The 22,387-nt window shown below is 36.9% G+C and overlaps 2 protein-coding genes across 3 annotated transcripts; both read right to left on the reverse strand.

Moving 5' to 3' along the window:
- Positions 1 to 3,104: 3,104 nt before the first annotated feature.
- Positions 3,105 to 14,744, reverse strand: LOC117323819 (solute carrier family 46 member 3-like). Of its 2 annotated transcripts, none has more exons than XM_033879287.1 (5): positions 14,663 to 14,744; positions 10,324 to 11,667; positions 4,761 to 4,844; positions 4,455 to 4,611; positions 3,105 to 3,423 (listed from the first exon to the last, which is right to left on the reverse strand). In XM_033879287.1, exons 2-5 carry the CDS (start codon positions 11,573 to 11,575, stop codon positions 3,363 to 3,365), a joined length of 1,554 nt encoding a protein of 517 aa, XP_033735178.1. In that variant the 5' UTR covers positions 11,576 to 11,667; positions 14,663 to 14,744; the 3' UTR covers positions 3,105 to 3,362. The 2 variants fall into 2 exon arrangements, with proteins under 2 accessions (XP_033735178.1, XP_033735179.1); XM_033879288.1 differs by lacking the exon at positions 14,663 to 14,744 and adding an exon at positions 14,559 to 14,614.
- A 1,133-nt stretch (positions 14,745 to 15,877) lies between these two features.
- LOC117323820 (solute carrier family 46 member 3-like) lies at positions 15,878 to 21,543 on the reverse strand. Its single transcript, XM_033879289.1, has 4 exons — positions 20,238 to 21,543; positions 20,014 to 20,097; positions 19,450 to 19,606; positions 15,878 to 17,010 (listed from the first exon to the last, which is right to left on the reverse strand). Exons 1-4 carry the CDS (start codon positions 21,484 to 21,486, stop codon positions 16,947 to 16,949), a joined length of 1,554 nt encoding a protein of 517 aa, XP_033735180.1. The 5' UTR covers positions 21,487 to 21,543; the 3' UTR covers positions 15,878 to 16,946.
- Positions 21,544 to 22,387: the final 844 nt, after the last annotated feature.

Here is a 22,387-nt window from a genome sequence, read left to right on the forward strand (position 1 = left end):
CGACAGGCAGCCATCTTGGATTTTGACAATTGAAGTTTGTTATCGCTATTTCTGAGAAAGTACTGAAGAGATCTTTCTGAAATTTGATATATAGGTTGCCCTTGGTCCCTAGTTGTGCATATATCATTTTGGGACCAGTCGGATAACAACATGGCCGACAGGCAGTCATCTTGGATTTTGACATTTGAAGTTTGTTTTCGCTATTTCTAAGAAAGAACTGAGGGATCTTTCTCAAATTTGATATATCTGTTGTCGTTGGTCCCTAGTTGTGCATATTTCATTTTGGAACTAGTCGGATAACAACATGGCCAACAGACAGTCATCTTGGATTTTGACAACTGAAGTTTGTTATTGCTATTTTACAGAAGGTACTGAAGGGATCTTTCTCAATTTTCATATGTAGGTTCCCCTTGGTCCGTCGTGTTGCATTTTTGGACCAATCTGAAAACATTGTCGACAGACAGCCATTATCGCTAAATCTCAAATTTCATATATAAGTTTCCCTTGTTTAAAAAGCACTGGAGGGATGTTTCTCAATTTACACAGATTAGTAAGAGGAAGGGTAAAAAAGAGAAAAGATCAATCTGACATGGAACCTATAAAGATCATTCAATGGTAGGAGCCAAGATCCCTCTGGGATCTCTTGTTTTAAGCTCTACTGTATCTAACTCTAAGTTTGTACGGAGTGTTAAGTGCCGGTATATTGTGTGTCACACTCCCCTAGAAACGTAGACGTAGACAACACAAACTCGCCAATATAATGAGCACTCTAAAAACCGCGATTGACAAAATGCACTAAATTGTATCACAATGGTTGTAAAATTAAAGTTTGACGTTAAAAAACAATGTAAAGTCTTTATCTGTGAATTTTTACAATCCTTTGAACTCAGATTATCTTCATTAAAGATTATCTTCATTACAGATGATTTTCATTAATAGCGTTTAAATAAAAACCTTATAGAATCTAATTCAACACAGATCTAAGTTCTCCATGGCGAATACGTGTACATATTATAAAGAAGATAAACATACCTTGATGAAGTAGTGTGTTGGTGGGGTGTACACGCAATACTGACATGCAGACGACAGCATACTATCTTTATCTTCGTTTGTGTATCACTATGGAGGTCTTAATATAGAACAAGAGAAACCGGTAAAAAAAATTAAAAACCGTTAATGAATTGGTGTATGTTTGTTGTGTATTATTTCGATTTTAAGATGTTAATAAAGCGACAATGATGACAATCGTTCTGAAATGAAAAAAAAAAAAAATCAAAAAATCCCAGCATTCCCGCCACCCTGATAACCCAAGTGTTCTTATTTAAAAAAACCACGTACTGCAATAGATCAAGGTGTCCTCTTTGATGTGCATCGTTATAACTATTCTCGGTTCTCATTTTGGGGATATGACATTACTCATGGTTGATATACAATTACATAAAGGATGTCGCCGATGAAGGGGATGAGGTTGGTTAATTATATACATGTATTGTATTACCTATGTAAGGTTTGATTGGAGGGTCACGTTGACCCAGTGTATATATATACATGTATTGTATTACCTATGTAAGGTTTGACTGGAGGGTCACGTTGACCCAGTGTATATATATACATGTATTGTATTACCTATGTAAGGTTTGATTGGAGGGTCACGTTGACCCAGTGTATATATATACACTATAATACATATGTACGATATTATTGGGGATCATGTTGACCCAGTATATATGTGTACTATAATACATATGTACGATGTTATTGGGGATCACGTTGACCCAGTGTATATATATACACTATAATACATATGTACGATGTTATTGGGGATCACGTTGACCCAGTGTATATGTGTACTATAATACATATGTACGATGTTATTGGGGATCACGTTGACCCAGTGTAGATGTGTACTATAATACATATGTAAGATGTTATTGGGGATCACGTTGACCCAGTGTATATGTGTACTATAATACATATGTACGATGTTAACAGGGATCACGTTGACCCAGTGTATATATATACACTATAATACATATGTACGATGTTATTGGGGATCACGTTGACCCAGTGTATATGTGTACTATAATACATATGTACGATGTTATTGGGGATCAAGTTGACCCAGTGTATATGTGTACTATAATACATATGTACGATGTTATTGGGGATCACGTTGACCCAGTGTAGATGTGTACTATAATACATATGTACGATGTTATTGGGGATCACGTTGACCCAGTGTATATGTGTACTGTAATACACATGTACGATGTTATTGGAGGGTCACGTTGACCCAGTGTATATGTGTACTATAATACATATGTACGATGTTATTGGGGATTACGTTACATGCATTACATTAAGGTTTGCCTGGAGGATCACTTTGACCCAGTTTTTGTACACGTATTGGAAGTGTGATTTGGGTTGGTGTTGTATGTCAATCGTATTTGTTTATTTTCATTAGACTTACTGTAAGCATATGATAAATAACTTGTACAGATAACACATACCACAGTTGTTAGTTTTAAGTGAATCGAGTCACAATCTGGGACATTATATGTGTCACGACGTTCGGGTGAATAGGTGAATTACAATTTGGTAGATTGTATGTTAAGAATCACATATGTTTTATGGTATTGAATTGGTTCTATATATTCAAGAAGCATAATCTATAAAAGAATATCAGACAAACGGCAACTTGATATGGACATGTTATAAGATATTTAGATATAACGATACATCTGATGTATCATTACTTGTTTCACTTCGGGTAGGACTCGAGAGTCAACTATTTGCTATAGTCAGGCTGTTAAAATAGAATTCCTTCTAATGTGATTACATATGCGTATAAACAACAACCAATCACTGTCGTGCTTCCAAGCGGTGACGCATGTGCAAACGAAGCATAGTTGCTGTAGTCGGAACTCTTCTAACCCAGGGTCGGGTATGGGTTGATGGAGTCGGCCATATGACGTCACTATTGTCGGAACTCTGGATGATCGATTGATATTAGAGTAAGTCGAGTCTCAACTCGAGTCCCAACCGAAGTCGCCCTTTAATGTCCTATGTCTATATATGATGAATACAAAATATAACTAGACGGCTCAAATTCCATAATATCAATTTATTTGAACAAGCATTGTAATACAGCACAGATATAATAGTATAAGTTAATGAGCATATTTTTTGGATAAAATACAGATATTAATCAAATTAACTCATTAAGTCGGAGCTTTCTGTAGTGTTTATGAACTCATTAAACCGGGGCTTTCTGTTGTGTTTCTGACCTCGTTAAACCGGAAACTTCAGTAATGTTTCTATACTCATTAAATTGGAACTTTGTGTTGTGTTTCTGAAATAATTTAAACCGGAACCTTCTGTTGTGTTTCTGTCTTCTCCAACCTTGAATCAATTAATAATATACTGAAAGAAAAAAAGAGAAATATCAAAGAAAATTGAGATGAAGTTAAAATATAAAATGTTTAACGCGATGTATGTATAATACATTCTGAAATGAATTAACATATAACAAAGCTTTTTGTTAGTTATTGAGATTTGAGTAAAAACCAATTAGATGAAACTATAAAACATTTTATTCCACAAAGTAATTACGCGTTTTTTTTCTCTTGCAATAATCCTATGGATGCCCTCTGGATTTCGTAAGAGGCGGATAATGTGTGTATCCCCCCTTCTGATTTCGTAAGAGGCGGATAATGTGTGTACCCCCCTTGTGATTTCGTCAGAGGCGGATAATGTGTGTATTCCACTTGTGATTTCGTCAGAGGCGGATAATGTGTGTATCCCCCCTTGTAATATCGTAGGAGGCGGATAATGTGTGTATCCCCCCTTGTAATATCGTAGGAGGCGGATAATGTGTGTATCCCACTTGTAATTTCGTAAGAGGCGGATAATGTGTGCACCTTGATGAATTTGTTCTGTTTTTTTACTTGGAGACAAGAAAATATTCTTCTGTCTTACTACACTTTCATTAACAAAAATTCTTTTTGGCAATAGATCAAATGTGGCATTAGATTTGAGTTTTGATTCAAAGAGATGTAAGGGATGTTGGAAACAGATTGGAGATTAATGTGAACGAGTGGACTGCTATGCTTACTTGTACAGTTTAATGTGACCGAGTGGAGTGCTATGCTTACTTGTTCAGTTTAATGTGACCGGGGGAGTGCTATGCTTACTTGTACAGTTTAATGTGAACAAGTGGAGTGCTATGCTCACTTGTACAGGTTTATGTGACCGGGGGAGTGATATGCTTACTTGTACAGTTTAATATGAACAAGTGGAGTGCTATGCTCACTTGTACAGTTTAATGTGACCGGGGGAGTGTCATGCTCACTTGTACAATTTTATGTGACCGAGTGGGATGACTTGTACAGGTTGTTTTGTTTTGCTGTGAGAATATAAAAGTTCATGATATATCAAACTGTATGTATACCTACATGATAAAAACACCTGCTATTCCAGTATAACAAGCAAATAGAAGAAATGAGAATCCTGGGAACCAATCAACCGTTGCGGAATAGATGGCGTTGCCAGTCACGCTTCCCACAACAGCACAAATCGTCTCCACCGCTGCTACTCCGGCAAAAAGGGAACCTGTGAATAGCAGGAACGATAGGAAACTGTATCGTCTGCACGTTATGGTGCTAGAACTGGTGTCACAATATTAACAATACTTGACCTGTTGTTTCGGAGGTATCACGTGACAAAGGATACTTAATTGTTAAGAACCTTAATGCACTTACCTTGTTGTTCTGGAGGTGTCATATGTGACATGATTGCTCTGATGATCGGCACGGGTAAAGCACCCATAAAACTGACGAAGGCAACTGAAACAATAAAGAATACCGACATAATAACGAAGCCGTAATTCAAACTGAAATTTGATTAATCGAAGGAAAATAGTCTTGCATCGAGTCACAATCTCAGGTAAGAGCAGGATGGTAACAACAGGTATCACACAACATTTAATGAAGCCAAAACGGTTGGACCGTTAGCGCAACGATTTTATCAAATCAAAGGAGACAATTTATATGATTAATCTATAGTGCTATTGAAATTGATGGACATAGTTGTGGAGAAGGACAGAATGATAGTTGGTGATTCACAAATGGCGTTATCTATATCTAGCAGCGGCGTGGGATGGTGATATACATGTTTGAGGGATGTATCGTTTACAGATTTCAGGTATTTGGTACGTAGGATGAAACAGTACAAATCCGTAATAAAAACGCTTCGTAAACACGTGTAGCCTTTGACAAAACCTCACATCAAATCACGTAAGAATACTAAATAAGATTATTTTCACGAAGAATTTCGAGTATTACACTTCAAAATATTCAGTCATGTTCGCCACTTTTTACACCAGTCAAATGCTCTATCGATATCATCCTGTGTCAGTTAAACGATGATGCTACTCTTTGACAAAATTTGCTTTCTTCGGCAAGCATAAACTAGGTAGAATGTTTCAAAAAGGTATTAGTATGCATCCCTGGTTGACATCGAAGGAAAGATTGCACCATCCAGATGCTGTCCCATTTTCAGTCACTCTATGTTTCCCGTCCTTTAACTGTTCAAAATGATACCCATGGTGCTATAAGTGTGAAGTTCATGTGACTCGCTTTGAATGGCAGTAAAACATGAGAGATCGGTGACTGTATATCTTTCATATTATTACAAACCAGAGAATTTAAAAAAACGATGAGAATTCACCAACAACCAGAGGGTTCAGTAAAAGTACAATCGTTTGGCAACGCAAATTTTTCGACTTCAATCAGGGAACATTTAAAACTGTTTAAGTATTATTCAGCAGATTGAAGGAATAGTGATTAAAACTGAAAAACAGAAAATACCGGATTGTGAGGATATCATCGTTGTTTTGAGAATGGATTTTTGCGAACTGCTGCAATAGTATACGAGCTTCTCACGAAGCAGGACAAAAAGGGAAAGGGACCACCAATAACGATGGATAAAGGTCTTTTACCAAGAAATGGAATAACAAAGTAGATAACTATTCTGCTAACTATCCAAACTTCCTTGTACGGATCTGAAACGCACAAATGTATCACAAACAAAATTATTTTAGAGAAGGTTCAATGTTACGTCAGATAAATGATGAAAATATAGGAGTCATTTGGAAGTACTGAAAAACGGGACACAAACCCATTGAACGTCAATGACGGCAAGAATACATAAGTTTGACTGACTGATTGACGAAGATGGACTTCATGGTACGTAATTATGGACCCATGTTTCCAGGCAGAAATAACTGTACCGGCTCTCAAGTCACTAATGGTTTCTCGACAAATGAAAGTTGTTGATATAGTCTTTACGCAACTGGAGAAAGCGTCAGATGAAAGAGAAAACGTATTGATTCATTACGGACGTTAATATGAAATTTACATCGAAAGTTCCAAATAAAGATCAGAAGGCGATGAACTTAGCCAAAATTCTTGCGAAAGACTAGTTAGTGAAATCTGGCATACCAAATCAAATTCCTAGTGACATCGTCCTGACTTCAAATGATTATGTAACATTTACAATGTCACAACATCTTAGACAACCCCATACAATCCAGAAGGGAACGCACAATGTGAACGCTTAAACAGAACAATGCATAATTTGTTAAAATAATCTAACACCGAAAAGCAAATGTGGCCAGAATAATTTCCAGAATTGGTTCACAATAACAACCTAACACCATATGCATTTACGACGAAATCGCTATTTTTCTTATTGACGGACGGGATTCGAAATAACCGACTGAGCCTGCAATCAGAAGACATAAAGATGAAATCGCTTAAACTGATGGGTGGCTGGAATCAATGAAAAGGTAAGCTGTGGAAAGATCGGTGAACATGAACTGGTCCGCAAATAACATTCCATAGCTATCTCAAGTTTCACAACGGAATAGCTTCAGGCCGTCGTGGGAATCGATAATGAACAAGGTTGTAAGTACATTACAAGAAACGGTTTATCAGTTACTCAGTTACAGCTTGTGGACGGTGTTGGACCACTAAAATCTGTGATACTCAAGGATTTCTGGACAAGATGATAGAAATGATGACGACAGCATTAAATCAGCTGGGGAGGTGAGATAGATTCGTCCCTGCAAATCAATGAACAAAAATTTTGTATCACTAAATGACGACAATTAACGATCACACACGAGTGGAACAGAGGACTCCGATGACAGTGTGTTGAATGTGTACAATTAACCCCTCCTGTAGAGACATGCTTCTGACAAAACAGAGAAGGGGAGTAATGGGAAGCGTCAAATCAAGGACGATATCGTCACAGACAGATATGACAGATCACTCAAATGCGTTGAACCTACAACAATGCAAACTTCCGATGTGGGAATGCCGCGAGAACAGTTGAGTTGGGCGCGTAGTGACGTCACAACAGATACTAAATCCTCCGAGACTGGGAGGGATGTGGTTTTAACAAAAGGAAGTTGTTATGGCATCAATCTTTAAAAAGGAATAATGTAACAAGGTCGATTTTACGTTTTTTATTTTCCTGTTATGTGTTTCTAAAAGTTAACTTATCAATATAGTTCACCGTGGTAGATTGCATCATTGTCTGGAACAAATGACAACCGCGTCCTATTGATTCATATAGACACTTTGTTAATGAAAATGGCACAATGATTTCCAATCAAATGGACATTCTGAATTAAATAAAACTTTTCTATGAAAAATTGTATAATAAAAATGATAATATTGATGAAGTTGATTTGGATGAAGTATTTGAAAATATTGAAATTCCAAAGTTGAACATCACTGAATCTGAAAAATAAGAAGGTCCTATATCTCACTGACGCATCAAACACTCTTTATGATGTGACAAATGATAAAAGTACTAGCTCAGATGGATTCACTGTTGAATTTGTCAAGTGCTTCTGAAAACAATTAGGCAAGTTTATTGTTAGATATATTAATTATGGTTATGAAAATGGGGAATTATCAGTGACTCAAAAACAGGGAATAATAGTTTGTATACCAAAAGGGGATAAATCACGTCAATTTCTAAAAAAATGAACATTGTATATAAAAGATAAATTCTGGGTCTATAAGATTAAAAACAGTTTTGAGTAAATTGATAAATTCAGCTCAAACAAGCATTATTTTTGGACGATATATCGGGGAAATACTAGACTGATCTATGATGAAATAAAATTTACGAAGAAAATAACTTACAGGGAATGATACTTATGATTGATTTTGAGAAAGCACAAAGATAAAAGGAGTAAAAATAACTGAATCTGATCGCTCTATTCTATTTTCTCTTAATGCTGATTACAAATTACTAATTATTGATGGATCAGAGGAACTATCACTACGAGTATCTATAAAAGAATTATAATATTTTGAAAGAACATCTGGGTTAAAATGATTCTGGGAAAAACACAAGTAGTTTGGATTGGAAATAAAAAACATAGCAAGGACGTTTTGGCTAGAGAATGCAATTTGTAAAAGGGGCAAGAAAAACTTCTCTTCATGGCATTGATATTCATGTTGACTTATAACGTAATGCAAAGTCAATTTTTTGTAAAAAAAAAACCAACTGGTGAAACTTAAAGCATTGATTAAGGTATGAAAATAGGATAAGTCTTACACCTATAGGAAGGATAAATAAAATAAAATCTTTACTGATTTCTCAGTTTAATCACCTGTTTATATCTCTTCCAAATCCAGATAACACCTTCATAAAAAAGATTATACACTGAGATAAATAGCTTTCCCTGGAATAGTAAGGTTGACAAAATTAAAAGAGATGTAATCATTAAAAATCATTCTGAAGAAGGACTTTACATGATCCCAATTAAAGCATTAAGACTCTCATGGATTCGAAGATTATTTACAACATCTGGAAAATGGCAAATTATGTTGAGTTCCAGTATTGACAAAAAAATCTTGGAAAACCTGTTCAAATGAGGAGAAAAACATTCAGATATAAAATTCATCTTGAACATACCTTTACGGTATAATGAAAAATTCAAGTCTATAATAGTAGTGTTTTTTGTTTGTTTTTCTTCCTTTTTTCTTTTTATAAAAATTGGTACACAAAGGGAGTAGTAGTAGCTAATGACTTGAAAAAAGATAATTGTAATTTCCTTAGTTTTCTAGATTTCAGAGAAATACATGGTGTAACAGCAACGTTCTTACAATATCACGGTATTATAACAGCTATTAAGGAACTTTGCAGTCAACATGGCTTAATCCACTCGAAAATAGATTCCGTTCATTCCAAGACATTTAGCATTTTTTATGAAAAAAAGAATAAAGGTACTTATTATAGAAATAATAAAATTAGTAAAAATGATGTAATTCCAACAGATGGAAAAAATGGGAAGAACATTTTTGATTCAGAGGATATTGACTGGAGTTCAATTTTTAATCTTCCTTTTTCTGTCATCAAAAACGCTAAATTACAATGGCTTCAATATAGGATTAATCACCATATTCTGACGACAAATTCATATTCATTTAAAGTTGGGTTATCTGCTATTCCTTTATGTAATATTTTAAAACTGAAATTGAAACATTGGAACACACATTATGGAATTGTAAGAAAGTACAAATTTTGCTACAAAATTTAGAAAAAATCTTAAATAACCTGTTTATCACATTTGAATTTGATAAAAAAAAATCTTTTTGGTTTAACCGATTTTGGCATAAATAGGAAAGTTGTTAATATGATACTTTTGCCGGTAAACATTTCATCTATAAATCTAGATGTCTTCAGAATAATCTTGACATTGTATCATTAAACAATTCTTTAAATGGTTTGTATCTCACCCAGAAATTTACTGCCAGAGGTAAGGGAGAAAACTCCTCCAACCAGTTTAAACACAATTGACAAAATGGGAAAGACCTACTGGAATATCTAACTAAAAAAGAAATAAAGAACAAAAAACAAAACAAAACAAATTATCTCAATATTTCTTTCCAATGAACTTATTCTTCCTTTCTTTAAAATTTAATTTTGTTCTGATAATGTGAAATTTAAAACAAACAATCCTACCTTGTTTTTCTGTGTCTGTTATGGTTTTGTCTTTTTATGTTTTGTTTGGCAGTTATTAACGGTTATCCATGTATTGATTTGACTTGATAATGGAAATAATTATAAAAGAAAGAATAAGTAGCCATACCTAGTAACATCAACAGAGTACACCTACCTAGTAACATCAAAGTAAGTATACATACCTAGTAACATCAAAGTAAGTATACATACCTAGCAACATCAAAGTAAGTATACATACCTAGCAACATCAAAATTAATTCCCAAAACGAGTGCCCATACCTATAAGCATCATGAGTTCATTGGTTGCCAGTGCCTCCAGAACGTAGCCTGCTGTATAGGATAAGGACCCCAGGATACCGATCACGTGCTCCTGCATACAGGCCTGGAAGGGCTTGACAAGTCCCATACCAATGACGAGAGGAAGTCCTGTCCGGAGGGTTGTGTACCAGCCCACCTTTACCGGCGTCCAACAGAACGGCGAGTTCAACTGATACAATGTCTCAATGCCAAACTTTCCGAAATTAGAAAGAAAAATGAAGAACAGAGCCGCCAAACACGCCCTGAACTTCCACCGTTTTCCAACAGATGAAATATCTTTAGTATAAAACAGAAATATATTTTTAAATGTTTGTGAAACATTGTATTTCCGTGAATGTTCTTTTTGTAGTGTTTCTGGAAATATAAGCGTAGCAACAACTCCGAGACACGCGACAGAAGCGCTGACTACCATGGCCATTCTATAGTGAAGGAGATGTATTAAGTAGCCTGATATGGCAGACCCCGCCAGGGTTCCTATACCAACAGCTATCTCTGTCAACACTATGGCAAATGCTCTTGACCGCCCTGCTCGAGTGATGTCCGCTATGACAGCAAACCCTATTGAAAGGTAAGTAAACTCGCCCCCTGTTAACCCACTCACTAACTGGAAGGTAAGCAAGATGTATATATTCCAATTGGAGTACATTCCAATCGCAAGCATTCCTGTCGCGAGGAATTGTCCTGTTACAGTTATGAATATAAATAGTTTCCGTCCATATACGTCACTCATCGCCAGGAAGACGAGGTTAGAAAATATTCCTGGAATCCCACAGCAGAGGGAGGCGTATATATTGTACATGGAGGTGATTTGCTGGACATCTTGTTCCTCTAAATACTCTTCAAAACTTTGGTTTTTATAACATATGCTTTCATTTTTACTTTGGTTCCAACTTGATCCTGGAAACAGTTTTTCTTCAGTAATATCAAAAACGCGTTGTGTAAATATCAGAGAATTGGTGATAAAACCAAAACTCATTGAAACTAGTATAGGTCCGAGTATGTAAATTTGGAGAGGGACGTGATCCACATTCCCGGTATTACACTGTCCCCTGGCCACACCTGCAGCTGAAGAATGAGGAATGAGAAGAGATTTCTCATCGGGAACTTCACACGACTCAAACCTTTCGCGAGATTTCAGGACATTTTTCTCGACAGTTATGGGCACTCCTTCGGTCGGCTGTTCTTGTTCATGAGAGAAATTAGACGTCTCCATCTTGTTAAACGAAATACATATTAGTCCCCTTTACTATACTGACTACAGGTGGCATTCCTTTGTCTATTCATGCCTTCACACAACACTCCATCCTACCGAGAGAGAAAAGACAAATTCGATAAACGCAATCTAAGGATACTCATCCATCACTAGATAAATATATAGAGGATATCTAACAGTGTTTTCAGTAATATCAAATATATTTCACGAGTGGGGCTAATATTTTGATATTTTTCACGAATGCGCAGCACGAGTGAAAAATATCTAAATATTAGCCATACGAGTGAAATATATTTGGTTTTACTGAAGACACTGTTAGATATTCTGTTTATTACATTTTTTGTCAACGAAAAACCTACCCCGTATGCTAACTAGGCCTACAGCGATAATTTGTAAACAAAAAATGTAGTTCCCCCTGTCCAGGTGCTGAGATATATGTCGGGCTTTCTGATTGGTAAATTATTTTGGTATTTTCTAATCATTAATTTGATTGGTCAAATCAGCAAAAGTGATATTTTTCACTAGTGATAAATATGATATTTTTCACTAGACTTTTCACTAGTGAAAAATATCACTTTTATAGAATGAATAATTTTTGATATTTCACTGGTAAAAATGTAATAAATAATCTGATTTGAAAGCAAAAAGGTAAAGCATGTTTCTATTTTTAGAGACACCGAGTTAATATTGCCTTTATGAAGTCAAAATGTCAAACTTTTGCAAACTAGTTTCTTATACAATATCAAAATCACGAACCTTTGATTCAGTTAATATGGTGTTATACCGACCTTGTAGAATCTAAAACACTGACCTCGGGTTTCGCCCTGGGTCAATATTTACCAGGTATATTATCTATATTCTATAAATATATATCATAAGGGTATATTAATTATTCTTCTTTATTAAAAAGTTGTATTACAAAGCACCTCTCATAACGAGGGTCCATGAGGCCAGTTGTCAGTTTGACATGTTTTTTTTATGGATACTACGGATGGTTGGGAACAAACCGTTTCCGGTTAGGCATTACGATAACTCGCGCTTAAGAAGTGTTCAGCGAGGATCTGCACTCAATTTCACCTACCAATTATTTGCATAAAAAACTAATCCTCAATTATGAAGTTGTGTATTGCGTAATTAAACCCATTGTAAGCATTATCTGCTAATAGTTTTATCAAATTCATTTGTGTATTAATTGATCAAGCAATTCAACACATTCAATATGATTGTATGTCTCTATGCACTCCACGCTCACAATGACCTTGACTACCTGTGCTGCTAGAGATACGTGTCTAAAAATGAATTTCCTTGTCTTTCAAAAAATTATTTTGCATTATCCAAAATACAACTCTATTAATGACAAAATATAGTTTATATCGAGATTGTGACATTTATGAATTGGGAATCATAAAATCTTTTGTAGGCGATGCTTGTATGTGTTAAACAATCTTACCTGGTATCCCGGTGTGGGTATGTCTATATCCTTACCTGGTATCCCGGTGTGGGTATGTCTATATCCTTACCTGGTATCCCGATGTGGGTATGTATATATCCTCACCTAATATCCTGGGGTGGGTATGTATATATCCTTACCTGATATCCCGGTGTGGGTATGTCTATATCCTTACCTGATATCCCGGTGTGGGTATGTCTATATCCGTACCTGATATCCCGGTGTGGGTATGTCTATATCCTTACCTGATATCCCGGTGTGGGTATGTCTGTATCCTTACCTGATATCCCGGTGTGGGTATGTCTATATCCTTACCTGATATCCCGATGTGGGTATGTCTATATCCTTACCCGATATCCTGGTGTGGGTATGTATATATCCTTACCTGGTATCCCGGTGTGGGTATGTATATATCCTTACCTGGTACCCCGGTGTGGGTATGTCTATATCCTTACCTGGTATCCCGATGTGGGTATGTCTATATCCGTACCTGATATCCGGTGTGGGTATGTCTATATCCGTACCTGATATCCGGTGTGGGTATGTCTGTATCCTTACCCGATATCCTGGTGTGGGTATGTATATATCCTTACCTGGTATCCCGGTGTGGGTATGTATATATCTTTACCTGGTATCCCGATGTGGGTATGTCTATATCCGTACCTGATATCCCGGTGTGGGTATGTATATATCCTTACCTGGTATCCCGGTGTGGGTATGTCTATATCCTTACCTGATATCCCGGTGTGGGTATGTCTATATCCTTACCTGGTACCCCGGTGTGGGTATGTCTATATCCGTACCTGATATCCGGTGTGGGTATGTCTGTATCCTTACCCGATATCCGGTGTGGGTATGTCTATATCCGTACCTGATATCCGGTGTGGGTATGTCTGTATCCTTACCCGATATTATGGTGTGGGTATGTCTATATCCTTACCTGATATCCCGGTGTGGGTATGTCTATATCCTTACCTGATATCCCGGTGTGGGTATGTCTATATCCTTACCTGATATCCGGTGTGGGTATGTCTATATCCTTACCTGACACCCGGTGTGGGTATGTATCTTTCCTTACCTGGTATCCAGGTGTGGGTATGTATATATCCGTACCTGATATCCCGATGTGGGTATATCTATATCCGTACCTGATATCCCGGTGTGGGTATGTCTGTATCCTTACCCGATATCCTGGTGTGGGTATGTCTATATTCTGACCTGGTATCCCGGTGTGGGTATGTCTATATCCGTACCCGATATCCCGGTGTGGGTATGTATATATCCTTACCTGATATCCCGGTGTGGGTATGTCTATATCCTTACCTGATATCCCGGTGTGGGTATGTATATATCCGTACCTGGTATCCCGGTGTTGGTATGTCTATATCCTTACCTGATATCCTGTTGTGGGTATGTATATATCCATACCTGATATCCTGTTGTGGGTATGTCTATATCCTTACCTGATATCCCGGTGTGGGTATGTCTATATCCGTACCTGATATCCCGGTGTGGGTATGTCTATATCCTTACCCGATATCCCGATGTGGGTATATCTATATTCTGACCTGATATCCGGTGTGGGTATGTCTATATTCTGGCCTGATACCTCGGTGTGGATGTGTTTATATTCTTACCTGATGGTCCAATGTGAATATGTTTCACTTCCAGAAACAAAACAATCGAATGTAGGATACTAGTCCCGTGATGCTGTTACAGATATACTCACATGACAAGTTTATCGATGTGAAACGGAAGCATTAGCTGTTATTCAATATTTCTTCGAGAAAAAAAAATTAAAAAGATCGTGTCGATAGTAAAACGCATTTCTCTAACAATTACATATCCAGTACGCGGTAAGAATATTTATGTATGATATATACATGTACACGATTACCAAGACAGTAGGAAACAGGTTTTATCCTACAAATCCGGATTTATATATTATTATTGTTTTACAGTGCGTCTTAAAAATGACCAGTGTGACTTTACAAATGACCAGTGTGACGTAACAAATGACTAGTGTGACGTATCAAATATCCTGTGTTACGTAACAAATGACTTGTTTGACATAACAAATGACCAACGTGACGTTACAAATGACCAGTGTAACGTAACAAATGACTAGTGTGACGAAACAAATGATCAGTGTGACGTAACAAATGACTACTGTGACGTAACAAATGACTGGTGTGACGTAACAAATGACTAGTGTGACGTAACAAATGACCAGTGTGACGTAGCAAAGGACTAGCGTAATGTAACAAATGACTAGTGTGACATAACAAATGATCAGTGTGACGTTTCAAATGACCAGTGTGGCGTTATAAATGACTATTGCAACGTAACGAATGACCAGTGTGACGTTTCAAATGACCAGTGTGACGTAACAAATGACCAGTGTAACGTAACGAATGACCAGTGTGCCGTAACAAATGACTAGTGTGACGTAACGAATGACCAGTGTGACGTAACAAATGCTTAGTGTGACGTAACAAATGACTAGTGTGACGTAACAAATGACCAGTGTGACGTTACAAATCACCAGTGTGACCTAACAAATGACCAGTGCGACGTAACAAAATGTATCCTACCATTTTGCCGGAATAATCACTAGTAATGCTGTGCAAAATAAAGTGCATTAAATGAATGACCCAAAGTCTATTCGGCTGCAATTTTAAGCCAATAGGGACAGAGTGTATGGGGGCTCAATTTGATTGTTTAAGAAATGTTTAAGAAATGATTTTTCTCTTTTTGTTGTTCAGCTCGTCATGTTAAATTCTCTTTAAAACAACCATGTTACACACCAGTAAACAACAAATTAAAAAAAACCCAAAAAAAACCTATCTTAATTACATTTTGAGGGTTTATTCATTTTTTTACTTACGCTACTTTATTTTGACGTTATACGCACTGACAGAATAGTCCGACATCTGATGGAACAGCCAAACAGCAGGTTCTAATTTGGTGGGAATGTTGTCATTACAGGAAATATTAACAGAATATGGTTTCCACAATATCATCATCTATTTATTCCATTTCCGTGAGTTTTTAATCATTTACAGCTCAAATTCATTCATTGTTTCGACTTGTATCATGTCTTATAAAAAATATTTTCACAAAATGTAAAAAAATAGATTAAAGCGTGTGCGTGCCGAATCGTGACATCGACCACACTGTCAACAATGTATTTCCACGCGCCAGACTACTTTTGTTGGTAAGTACACAGCAGAAATACATATATATATCATGATATCAGGGCTTAAATAATATGATATAAAATCACAAAAGCATTTGAATGCAATAATTATTCAAATGGACCACTTTGTTCATGACACTCACCTTCATTTATCAAGGTTCTTTTTTTACAATATTTACTTCAGTTGTAAAGATTTTCATAGTATTTGCTTTACTTGTAAAATTTTTTTACAGTACTTGCTTAACTTGAAAATTGTGTACAGTATATTCTTCACTTGTTAAGTTTTTTTAAAGCATTTGCTTCACTTATAAAGTTTTGTACATCATTTGCTTCACTTATAAAGTTTTGCACATCATTTGCTTCACTTGTTAAATTCTGTACAGTGTTAGCGTCACTTGTTAAATTCTGTACAGTGTTTGCGTCACTTGTTAAATTCTGTACAGTGTTTGCGTCACTTGTTAAATTCTGTACAGTGTTTGCGTCACTTGCTACGTTTTTTAGTATTTACTTTACCTGTTAAGGTTTATACATCATTTACTTCACTTGTTAAATTTTGTACAGTGTTTGCTTCACTTATAAAGTTTTGTAGAGTATTTGCTTCACTTGTAAAATTTTGAACAATATCTACTTCACTTCTTGAAATTTGTACATCATTTGCTTCACTTGTTAAGTTTTGTGCAGTATTTGCTTCATTTGTTAATTTTTGTACAGTATTTGCTTCACTAGCAAAGTTTGGTATGCACATTTTCTTCTGTCTTCTGCATTCGAGAATCAAGGAATAACAATCTGAAAAAAGAACGAGAATATATAGGGTAAGTATTTTGGATAGATTTAAAATATCACTTAAGCTATTGTGTTAATTTATAATCATGTCATACGCTGATTTTGCCTTATCGTCTGTTTCAAATTCCATTTATCATCTTATTTATCATTCAACTACATTATTCCGTTTGAAAATATTCTTAAAGGAGGGAAACAAAGCGAATTAAAACACTTTTCTATGCCCTATATTCTACCAGTCACCATTCTAAACTTAGGTAGCGTCTTTGTTCTTTTGTAATGAGAGCTTTCTTCTTTTCCCAAGAAAGGCGAACGGTAATATAAGTACATAGTATTAGTTGTGAACTTTACGGAAACATAAAACATACAGGGCTCAGAAAATACACCGAAGATAACATCAATACAATGACACCATACTTTTCGAGTTTGGTGACCAGATCTTCCAACTGACTTTTGGCAAAACCATCGGGAAAAAACTTTACACCTCTGTTGGTTGATATGTTTTTAGTTTTCATCCTAAGCTGATTACATTAATTGAAGAGCGAACCAGACCAGGTAAATGGGGACGGACTTGCAAAGTCCAATAATTTCACCTATAGGTATATTGTCGATGCATTATCTTTCAGTCACAAAACAAAAAACAAACAAAAAAACAAACAAAAAAAACCAAAACAAAAAACAAAAACAACAACAACACTTTATTTACCTTATCGATCATATATACCCTGTATAGTTTTAAATTGGGGACAGTGCATTCTTTATTATCAGTCGCTTATCTCGTTATGAACTACATAACCAACAGGCACAGTTTAAACCTAAGCCATGTGATAAACGGGATGATTCATTTTAGATAGCAAAATCCCTGCATCCCTCTACCTATGGTATTTACACGTCCTAGCTGATTCGATAATCAAAGATTTGTTCCCAATTCCACGATTTCCGTGACAGATGTCTAGAGAGGTTGATGAAGACGTTTTATGACCAAATTATGATTTCATTTGGAAATATTCTGTCCCATTATGTGAAATGATTTCAGACATGTTCTATGTTTGTTGATATGCCTGGCAGTTCTGTTGTCACCACCCTAACTCTCATTTAAGATTGTAACCCGGATTAGACCTAGATTTGTATGGCGGGTGTCGAGGAAGAAGTAGAAGACGCTTATTCTTCTTGGGCACCTGGTCTTATTCTCGTTGTACTTTTTAACCAGTCTCCACGCAACTCCACATTTTTTGTCGATATCTTTCATCGTTAAATCGATTTTGAGGTTGAATCATGGTTTCGTTATTACGTCGGTATTATTTTGTGTATTTGATGAAACCTTATTATGCAGTCATATATTCATAAGATGGCGGATGATTATGACAACAGGGCCAATAAATATATTTTTATTACCATTCTAAGTTGTGAAACGACAACTTCAATAAATATAAACATATTTTGATGAAATTTTGTATACAGCCTAATATCAGAAAGATATCGGATAAGTTCAACCATTCGACCAATCAGATCGTAACATATAGAGTTATTGCCATTTGCCCTTTCGTCATTCTCTGATCATGTGATCATTACTTGAGTGAATATATAAATGGATTGTGATGAAATTTGGTATGCTGTGAGCTTTATACCAATAGAATCTTGAACAAATTCCGCATCGAGATCAATCTGATCGTAGGAGCTATGGCCTTTTGCAGTTTATGTCTAGGTAATGTTGATCGTAAGAACTATGACCTTTTGCAGTTTATGTCTAGGTAATGTTGATCGTAAGAACTATGACCTTTTGCAGTTTATGTCTAGGTAATGTTGATCGTAAGAACTATGACCTTTTGCAGTTTATGTCTACGTAATGTTGATCGTAAGAACTATGACCTTTTGCAGTTTATGTCTAGGTAATGTTGATCGTAAGAACTATGACCTTTTGCAGTTTATGTCTACGGTAATGTTGATCGTAAGAACTATGACCTTTTGCAGTTTATGTCTAGGTAATGTTGATCGTAAGAACTATGACCTTTTGCAGTTTATGTCTAGGTAATGTTGATCGTAAGAACTATGACCTTTTGCAGTTTATGTCTAGGTAATGTTGATCGTAAGAACTATGACCTTTTGCAGTTTATGTCTAGGTAATGTTGATCGTAAGAGCTATGACCTTTTGCAGTTTATGTCTAGATAATGTTGATCGTAAGAGCTATGACCTTTTGCAGTTTATGTCTAGGTAATGTTGATCGTAAGAGCTATGACCTTTTGCAGATTATGTCTGGGTAATGTTATTGGGCCATTACCATGCAGGGGATACTACCATGTCTTTTAAAATGAATGACCTTGACCTACTTTCAATGTCACCGGGATAAAAAGTTGAAAGTTTCAAAGAAATAAAATCATCTATCAAAGATAAAACTACCGATAAGTGCCATCGGTCTCCTGTTTGTAAACATTGTATATACCTACACGATAAGAACACCTGCTATCACGTTATAGCCAGCGAACAGAAGAAATGTGAAACCTCGGAACCAATCAACCGTCGCGGCATAGATGGCGTTGCCAGTCACGCTTCCCAAAACAGCACAGATAGTCTCTACAGCGGCCACGCCGGCAAACAGGGTACCTGTGTAGAAAGAAACGATATAGAACTATGTAGCATCTGTACTTTACTGCGCGATAGATTTCATGTAACGAACTTGTCTGTCTATTTGAGCTTTATTGATGAGAAATTGTCATAAGAGTAACGTCTCTCGCCTTGGTTTTCATGAGGTACCAAGTGACTAACGATTCTTGTCTTGTTCCTGAGGTGCCACATAAATAAAGATACTTGCCTTATTGTTTACAAAGTATCACGTGACTAGCGATATCTACCTTGCTGTTCTGGGGTGTCACATGACTAACGAAATGTACTATGTTGTTCTGGAAGTGTCACGTGACTAACGAAATTTACTAAGTCCTGGAAATGCCATGTGACTAACGATACTTTGTACTTTGCAGTTCTGGAAGTACCACGTGACTGACGATACTTACCTTGCTGTTCTGGAGGTGTCATGTGTGACATGATGGCTCTGATGATCGGCACAGGTAAAGCACCCATAAAACTGATGAAGGCAACTGAAACATACAATACAATGTACCAGTCACTAAAAATGGAGCGATACCTTATTTATTCAACATTCATATAACAGAGTGTCAATCTGGATTCAGTACACACGGTTAAGACTAATGTAAAAAAACAAATTTCGATCACATACCTATTAGCATCATGAGTTCATTGGTCGCCAGTGCCTCCAGAACGTAGCCTGCTATATAGGATAAGGACCCCAGGATACCGATCACGTGCTCCTGCATACAAGCCTGGAAGGGCTTGACAAGTCCCATACCAATGACGAGAGGAAGTCCTATCCGGAGGGTTGTGTACCAGCCCACCTTTACCGGCGTCCAACAGAACGGCGAGTTCAACTGATACAATGTTTCAATGCCCATCTTCCCAAAAATAGAAAGAAAACTGAAGAACAGAGCCGCCAAACATGCCCAGAACTTCCACCGTTTTCCAACAGATGAAATATCCTCAGTATAAAACAAAAATATATTCTTAAATGTCTGTAATACACCGTGCTTTCGTGAATGTTCTTTTTTCAGAGTTTCTGGGAAAATGAGAGAAAACATAACTGCAACACAGGCGACAGAAGCACTGATGATCATAGCCTTGTAATAACCCACGCCATCAATGAGGTAACCAGATAGGGCGGACCCCACCAGGGCCCCCATGCCCACCGCTATCTCTATCAACACTATGGCAAAGGCTCTCGACTTTCCTGCTCGGGTGATGTCCGCTACGGCAGCAAATCCTATCGAAAGAGAAGCAATCCAACCCCCAGTGGATCCGCCAACAAATTGGAAGACAAGCAAGGCGTATATGTTCCATTTGAGGTATATCCCCACCGCAAGCATCGCTGAAGCGATAAAAGTCCCAGTAGCGGTTATAAATATAAACGGTTTCCGTCCATACCTATCACTCAGGGATGCGAAGACGAGGTTAGAGAATATTCCTGGGACTCCGGAACTCAGCGATACATATATGATATAAGTGGAGGCGAGTCTCTGAATCTCCTGTTGGTCTAGATATTCCTGAGAAGTTTTATTTTCATAGCATCGGTTTTCATCCTCACTTTTGTTAAAATGTATACCGGGAAATTCTTCCTCTTCAATGACATCGTAAACGTATTGTGTAATGATCAGGGAATTGGTACTGAAGCAAAATATCATGAAAAAGAGTATTGGTCCTAGTATGTAGAAGCGCAGAGGAGTTTTGACGGCATTTTCATTTTCAGTCGATTTCTTGATCACGTCCGCCGTTACTGACTGAGAAAGAAGAGGAGACTTTTCGTCGGAAACCTCAAGTGGCTGAAATGCGTTAGCTTTCGCGACACCCTTTGGGACAGGGTAGGGCGATCCCTCGGTCGGATTTTCCTGCTTGTCGGAGAAATCAGAAGGCTCCATTTTGTTTAGACGTTGCCAGTATTGTCTTTCATGTTTACAGCTCCCTGTTTCTAAATTCCGATCTGCTGGCGGGAAAAAAATCGATGAATTACAAAACGTCAAACGTGGAAGTAGACATATTTAACATCACAATCACATGGGGAGTAAATGTTTACCAGGAAAACTAAAATCAACACTTTAAACTTACACGTGCAGTTTTGGTTTAGTTTTTGAGTGCGTGCGTGCGACTGTATTGATGGACGATCGCGAGTGTAACTAGAAATAGTCAATCACATCGCGATAGCGTATACATGTGTGACACCAAGGATGTCATTTGTAACGAGCCCCTGCGACATCTCATATCATTTGTAACGAGCCCCTGTGACATCTCATATATAATTTGTAACGTGCCCCTACAACATCTCATATATTATATAAGTAACGAGCCCCTACAACATTTCATATATTATATAATTTGTAACGAGCCCCTGTGACATCTCATATATAATTTGTAACGAGCCCCTGTGACATCTCATATATTATGTAATGTGTAACGAGCCCCTGTGACATCTCATATATTATGTAATTTGTATCGAGCCCCTGTGACATCTCATATATTATATCATTTGTAACGAGCCCCTGTGACATCTCATATATTATATCATTTGTAACGAGTACCTGCGACATCTCATATACATTACTATATCATTTGTAAAGAACGTCTGTGCTTGGTTTAATTAGGAAATTTACATGCGTGGTAGCTATAACAAATAGGGGCCGCGGTGGCCGAGTGGTTAAGGTATCCTGGCACTTTATCACTGGCCCTCCACCTCTGGGTTGCGAGTTCGAAACCCAAGTGGGGCAGTTGGTATTTTTCGCCATGTACTCCGGGTTTCCTCCACCACCACCTAGTACGTTCTGA

The sequence above is a fragment of the Pecten maximus genome, chromosome 3 (genome assembly GCF_902652985.1).
Source record: "Pecten maximus chromosome 3, xPecMax1.1, whole genome shotgun sequence".
Lineage (NCBI taxonomy): Eukaryota > Metazoa > Mollusca > Bivalvia > Pectinida > Pectinidae > Pecten > Pecten maximus.

Coding starts and splice junctions, on each gene's coding strand:
- LOC117323820 (XM_033879289.1), bottom strand. CDS start 21,486: ATGGAGCCTTCTGATTTCTCCGACAAGCAGGAAAATCCGACCGAGGGA. Junction 20,098..20,237: donor TGAACTCATGATGCTAATAG/GTATGTGATCGA, acceptor TGTATGTTTCAG/TTGCCTTCATCAGTTTTATG. Junction 19,607..20,013: donor GACACCTCCAGAACAGCAAG/GTAAGTATCGTC, acceptor CTTTCTACACAG/GTACCCTGTTTGCCGGCGTG.
- LOC117323819 (XM_033879287.1), bottom strand. CDS start 11,575: ATGGAGACGTCTAATTTCTCTCATGAACAAGAACAGCCGACCGAAGGA. Junction 4,612..4,760: donor GACACCTCCAGAACAACAAG/GTAAGTGCATTA, acceptor TGCTATTCACAG/GTTCCCTTTTTGCCGGAGTA. Junction 3,424..4,454: donor ATAGCAGGTGTTTTTATCAT/GTAGGTATACAT, acceptor TTTTTCTTTCAG/TATATTATTAATTGATTCAA.